Source organism: Solea senegalensis, unplaced genomic scaffold (genome assembly GCF_019176455.1).
Source record: "Solea senegalensis isolate Sse05_10M unplaced genomic scaffold, IFAPA_SoseM_1 scf7180000014713, whole genome shotgun sequence".
NCBI lineage: Eukaryota > Metazoa > Chordata > Actinopteri > Pleuronectiformes > Soleidae > Solea > Solea senegalensis.
Genome location: NW_025321105.1, coordinates 30,445 through 37,326, shown reverse-complemented (window position 1 = coordinate 37,326; position 6,882 = coordinate 30,445). Strand labels below are relative to the sequence as shown.

The 6,882-nt window shown below is 39.2% G+C and overlaps 1 protein-coding gene across 1 annotated transcript; it reads left to right on the top strand.

Moving 5' to 3' along the window:
* Nucleotides 1–780: 780 nt before the first annotated feature.
* On the top strand, nt 781–6,863 carry LOC122761457 (carbohydrate deacetylase-like). The gene is made up of 5 exons (XM_044016692.1): nt 781–1,405; nt 1,988–2,147; nt 3,666–3,765; nt 4,468–4,645; nt 4,862–6,863. Exons 1-5 carry the CDS (start codon nt 1,242–1,244, stop codon nt 5,217–5,219), a joined length of 960 nt encoding a protein of 319 aa, XP_043872627.1. The 5' UTR covers nt 781–1,241; the 3' UTR covers nt 5,220–6,863.
* The last annotated feature ends 19 nt before the right edge of the window (nt 6,864–6,882 follow it).

Below are 6,882 nucleotides of genomic sequence, written 5' to 3'. Positions count from 1 at the left end.
ATATATATATATCTATAACCAGTGTAAATGTGATTTTAAATCATCAGTGACTTTTATATAAATGTGAGTGATGACAGTTCCATGAGGTGCAGTCAAAACATCTCAATGTAAGATGTCAGTGTAGATTCTCATTCATCAAGCTTTAACAGATATTACGCCGGATTACGATTTGGAGTTATAATCTAAACTTTCTAACAACAGGTGGGTGTAAAACACACACACACACACACAGCCAGCTAGCAACATTGTATCATGTAGACTGCAACAACATCTTGATTAAATATCTAATTGCAATTATTTTGACAGGAATTAAGGCATGATTCCACCAACATCCCCACACACACACACACACACACACACACACACACACACACACACACACACTATCTGTGCAATATTTTAACTGTTATTTTTTCATATTGTTTTCTTACAGTTTTCTTTCCTGTTTTTTACGTCTAAATTTAGTATATGTGCACTACTTTTATATATATTTATATACATATACACTTATTTATTTATAGTTTACAGTAACTACCTTAAAATTCAATGCTGTGTTGTTGTTTTATCCGGTTGCCAAGCAACAAAATGTGGTTGCCAGTTTCACTGCTGTGTTTTCTGTGCAATGACAATAAAAGGAAGTCTCTGATCTGTGATGTCAGAGGGAATGGTCATTTTGACATTTAAAATGATTACTGTGTGATATTTGGGCAGAGCTGAAGAACACAGAAACAAATATGTTCTCTTCAGTCTGTAGAATAATGTGCAAAGATCAAGACAATGACACATTTTGGCTTTAACAAAGATTGCGCCTCCTGCGATTTGAAAACTGCAGTAGGCTGCATTGCAATTTTGATAATATTTCAACTTTGATAAGTTCAGCTCTAACTACAACCACAAATAACTTCTGCTTTTTAAAAATAAAAATATATATATGAAAAGTTGTGACAGCGCACACCATGCAACACAATAGCCTAACAATATGTCAGAGCCACCTTCTTGCTTTAAGCAGACAACACAGACCACAGTGGCACACCTGACACAGGGCTCATATGACACGGTGCCACACCTGCTAGGTATTGAATTCAGTCAGGCTTCTTCAGTGAGTTAATGGTGAGATAAAGACGGTGTGAATGTTGTTCAGTCTGTCTCTATTCACTGAGGCACTGCGGCTTTTATAATGTGTGCGTCTGTCTGTCTGTCTGTGTGTGTCTGTGTGTGTGTGTCCACAGACACCAGCAATTATGCCACAACCCAGAATGCTGCTGGTGGTGACAGGAGATGATTTTGGCTACTGTCCTCAGAGAAACCAGGGGATCGTCGACTGTTTCCTGGCAGGAGGCATCTCCAACGTGTCGCTGCTGGTTAACGCGACTGCGGCAAAAGAAGCGGCTGATCTGGCTAAAAGGTACTTCTAGCGTCTGGTATTGTGTTGTATGAAAATATGAATGACACTTCAAAATACATGGTCAACAACATATTATGGTGAGATCCACAGCATTTTACAGGTGGAATATTAATGGTTTTCTCAGCATAATAATGTGAGTGCTTTTTAACCTTTTTTTTTTTTTTACCTTATTAAAACAGAATCTGTTTTCAGTTTTAGAGTATGACAAAATGATTAGACTTTTAATATGATTTATTTTTTCATCAAATGAAGCAGCTCAAGTTTTTTTTTTTTTTACAGTTCATCAAAAGCCAAGTACTTACCACCACCTTGTTAAAATATACAAGATATATTATATATACAGTATATAAACATCATATTTTGTACTTTTATTTTCTTTCCCTCTTTCTGTTTGTACATTATTTGTATATTATAGTTGGGTTTTGTTCTAATTGTTTGTTTTAATGTTTTAACTGTTTGTTTGTTTGTATTTAAAGCACATGCCGTTGCCCCCGTGTATGAAATGTGTTCACATCCTTGATTAAGGGATTATTTGGTCAGTTGGTGCAGTCGCCCTGAAAGAAGATTCCTTTTCTCCCTCAGACACAACATCCCCATCGGACTCCATGCCAACCTGTCAGAGGGGATCCCAGTGTGTCAGAGTGTGCAGCAGTCTTCCACGCTGATAAACCAGCATGGCTTCTTCCAGGGAAAGATGGGCTTCCGTCAGGCGCTGGAGCGAGGCCAGCTCAGCATGAAGCAGGTACGCCGCTCCTGTTTGTCTCTCCACAACAGCTGTAAATGATCCTCCCTCCCTCTTCATGTTGACTTCTGTAAGACTGACACGCAGGTGTTTAACATGGTGAAGTCCCATTTAACCCGTTCAGATGTGTTTATCGCAGTGATTCATTTGCACATGTTTTATGTAGGATGGTAATAGCTATAAGCAGAGCGAGTTCTATACAGATCCAGAATCTGGATCCTGTGGATCACGATGTAAACCTCTCAGGTGCTGGTTTGTAAAACACAGGTGAGAAAAATGTTAAAGCCTTGGTGTCGTCTGTGTTTTTCAAACCTCAAACAGTTAAACTTAAATGTCTTCTTTTCCCCACGAACCAAAATTATTCAGTTTTAATGATTTCTTTGTGACACGGAGCAAAGATTTGGAGGAAGAAAAACCTATAAATAGATAAGTAAATACAGAAATGGGGTAAATTAATGAATGAACAAAAAAATAAATGAATGAATATTCAATTAATTGTATTTTTCACATTTATTTTATGGACAAATAATTCTTTTGTTTATTGCTGTAATTATTTCTATTTTTATTTATCTATTCTTTTAAAAAAAAAAATCAGAACTTGTGTATCCGTTTTAAAAATAAAAAACGTTTTTAAAGAACAAATAAAATAAAATATATATAAAATACTAAAGGCTTCACTGACTGGTGGCCAGAATCTTCTATAATATGAAATATCTGTTATTTAAGAGTGTCTGTGAGCTTTCAGGAAGTCAGTCTGCTTTCATTTGACAATATTCAAAGTCAGAGTCTTTGTATATTGGGATGATGATGACGAGAAAAGCTAGAGAGTTGATTGACATGATGCAGAGAAGGAAGGTGGACATACTGTGTGTCCAGGAGACCAGGTGTAAAGGCAGCAAGGCGAGAAGCTTAGGTGCAGGTTTGAAGTTGTACTACTATGGTATTGATAGGAAGAGAAATGGATGAGGGTTTATCCTAAAGGAGGAGTTTGTTAGGAATGTCCTGGAAGTGAAACGAGTGAGTCTGAAGTGATGTTAAATGTTATTAGTGGCTATGCTCCACAGGTGGGACGTGAATTAGAGGAGAAGGAAACATTCTGGAGTGATGCAGAATATCTGAGAGCAGAAGTCAGCATTTGTGAGCAACAGTATGGTTTCATGCCTAGAAAGAGTACTACAGAGGCAGTATTTGCTTTAGGAATGCTGGTAGACAAATACAGAAAAGGTCAGAGAGGCCACAATGAGATGGTTTGGTTTGATAGTGAGTATATTGGTAGAAGGATGCTGGGGTTGGAACTGCCAGGCAGGAGGTCCAGAGGAAGACCAAAGAGAAGGTTGATGGATGGAGTGAAAGAGGACATGAAGTTAGTTGGTGTGAGAGAGGGAGATACAGAGAACAGGGTGAGATGGAGGAGGTTGATTCACTGTGAGGTGAAGACGTTCTGTGCCGTATGAGAAATGTGGAGTTACTACAATTACATCCGTCAGTGTAACAAACAGTCAAATGTTCTCTTGTCAGGTGGAGCAGGAGCTGCGGGCTCAGGTGCGGCTGTTCAGAGAGCTCACAGGTCACCTGCCCCAGCACATGGACGGACACCAGCACATCCATGTGCTGCCAGGTACGCTGTTGTTTCCAAAAACACTTTTATGAACTCCATTTCAGCAAAAAGCTCTGTACACATGATTGAAAAATCTGAGCTTTTTTAAAATTGTTAATTCATTGTTGACGATAAATTTATCAATCAGTCGCGTAGACGAACACGGAGCAGCTTTTTGCTTCCATATTTATTCCGTGCACCGTCTGGTCTTGTTTATTTTCATTTAATATCCTGTAACGTGTAATATCACTTTATGTTCAGGCAAAAAGTCATTTGATTGAATTCTTCCTTCATTTGAATACAGAGTATTTGTGTTGTAGCAGAATTTGACCATATTTGTAGTGGATATGAATTTAGAGTTTCATTGTTTCTAACACACGTAAATATCCTTCATTTAACATTAAAATGTATCTAAAATAAAAGGTAATGAGATCATACACAGTATTTACAGTGTCTCTCTCCTCTGAGAAGCACAAACATCCAGAAAAACGACCTGTGTGCAGCTTTATATCCACAGATTATCTTGTATACTAAAAATATCCAGATATTATTTATGAGCCGTGTCGCTCAGCCTTACAGAAATATTGATTTGATTTATATTGATATGGAATGATATAAACCAAAGTGATATCACATTATTATTACACATTATAGTCACCTCTGAGTCTGTGTCAGGATTCGACTGATCAATAAACTCACACTGCGGCGCTGTGTGTGTTGCAGAGGTGCGTGAGGTGTTTGCTCAGGTGCTCTCAGATTTCAGGATCCCGTACACGCGTGTTCCAGTGGAACTAGGTCTGCACAGCTGCCCGTGGCTGCCGCTGCACCTGCAGAGATTCTACACGCAGGTGGAGAAGAACGCGCTGGACTCCATTCCTGTCTTCACCCGCTATGGAATCAGGTCTGCTGTGTGTGGTTAGGTTCGGGTTAGGGTTAGGCATGAACTGGTTATGGTTAAGGTTAGAGACGGTGCTTTGCAGGTTTATCTGCAGCCTGAAGAGGAATTATTATGATTAGAAGACAAAGACGAACGCTGAGGTTAAGTGCAGTCCACTGTCTCAGACTAGAAAAGTGCTCCATCAACACAGACCATGGTAAACCTTTTCCATGTCCACAGGTGGCCAGACGTGTACCTGGGACTGACCACCATGGGGCAGAACATGTCCGTGCCACACCTGCAGAGGGCGCTCCACCACGCTCTGTCTGCAGGGCCCTCTTCAGGCTACAGCTCCAACAGTGCGTCGGGCTCGGATCAAGCCGTGGTGACGGCAGAGCTCATGGTCCACCCCGGTTACCCCAGTCGCCCTCAGGACGGCGGCTGTGGAGAGGGTCCCGACGATTTCTCCCAGTCAGCTGACCGACAGCATGAGCTGAGAGTGCTGAGCGAGCCGTCCCTGCTCGCCCTCTACAGTCAGGAGCGGGTACAGCTGTGTGCCTTCAAAGACCTCGCACTGCTGCTGCCCAAGAACGCCTGACGTGACAGTGACGTGAGAGTGACGTGAGAGTGACGTGAGACGCCCGCCACACCACGTTCTCTCTCAGTGTTTCTCATAAAAATGCAACTTACAAGAAAACCTCATAACTCCATAAATAGAATTAGGAAAACGTCATGTAAGAAGGAAATGGTTAATGTTTTACTACGAAACTGTAAAATCGTATGGATTTTAGCTGCAGTGTTAAAATCAAATGAACTTTTATAGATTTTTAAAATGTATATTATTGGGACACAAGCATAAGTGGCATTCGTGTAAATGTAGGCTACAAGTGAGGATAAATTGGATTACTTTTAGATTTATTTATTTTTTTAAGTAATATGTACAGCTTCTACTACACATACAGTATGTTAAGCTATAAATAGCAAAAGTTATAAAAATCATTATTGATTATTATGACTATTTTCTTTTATTAACTTTAATTGATTTTGGAGTTATGTTATTTATATTTACATACTGTATATAATGAAATCATCTAGTTGGATCTTAATATCTCCAACACTATCTTTAATCCGTTAAAAGTATCATTAGAAAGGTTAAGTAGGATTTTATCAGGATTTTTATTGTCAAGTGAACCGTGTGTGTAGGTTTATATATTTTATATATAAACAAATCTTAAAAAGTCTTAAGATAAAGTAAATGTAAAAAACCAACACTCCAATTATATGCGTTAATGAGACGTTTGATCATAATTCATATTTAATCCATTCATTATTATTGCGATGATTGAAAAAATGTTGAAACATTGCAGATAGGATCCGTTTTCTTTGTGTGAACATTTATTAATTTACGAAACGAAACAGGAAGCTCCCTGTTGTGGCACATTAGAAAATAAATCACAAGGACTGTATGCTGGCGAGCGAGACAGGACTTTTAAGTCGCTCCTGAAATATTAGTGAAATATTAGTGAAATAATAGTTTTTCACGAGATGATTTGAACGATTTCTCTCTTATTGAAGCAAAGAGACCAGAGAATCTTCACTTTTAAGAGGCTGAAAACATCTGAGAATTTGCTGTAATTATTATAACCGATGAATGGATTATAAAACGAGTTGATGATGAATTTAATGGTTGAAGCCTCCGAGCACATGGTCTGGGGTTAAACAGCAGGACGTTCACTGCCACAGTTGTGACGTGGTTTCTATAGATCCTGGTGTGTTGATCAGGCCGATGTAACCTGTTACGTTGTGAGATGATTTGATGATTTGATGATTTGATGATGATGAGAATGTTATCTTATTTTTATTTAAATGCATTCCATGTGCTGCTGCTGCACACTACAGTACTCCTATACCACATATTTGTGTTTATGGTTTAGTTTTCTGTTTGACTACAATGTGGGAGTGAACAGCAGAGGTCAGGGGTCACAGTGGTAAAACATGTGATCAGTGTACACAGAGAGGTGTAATCACAGCCCACAGTTCTCCCCCCCGACTGCTTCCTCGTCCCCCTTTCGTCCACATTCCTCCGTCCTCTCTCTTTCCTGCCAGTCACATTAACATGTTTACAGCAGCTGTCGACGGGATTTCTCGGGATAAAAAAACACATGGCTGTAGATTTTTCCAGGGTTCCCAATCCTTGAAAGTTTTTGAAAATTGCTCTAAATAGACCTGGGTCATTGAAAGTGTTGGAATTGTGTTAAGTT

Bases quoted from the DNA above. Each gene is read 5' to 3' on its own strand.
- LOC122761457 (XM_044016692.1), top strand. From the start codon at position 1,242: ATGCCACAACCCAGAATGCTGCTGGTGGTGACAGGAGATGATTTTGGC. The intron at 1,406-1,987 runs GTACTTCTAGCG...TTTCTCCCTCAG, and splicing joins GCGGCTGATCTGGCTAAAAG to ACACAACATCCCCATCGGAC. The intron at 2,148-3,665 runs GTACGCCGCTCC...TTCTCTTGTCAG, and splicing joins GCCAGCTCAGCATGAAGCAG to GTGGAGCAGGAGCTGCGGGC.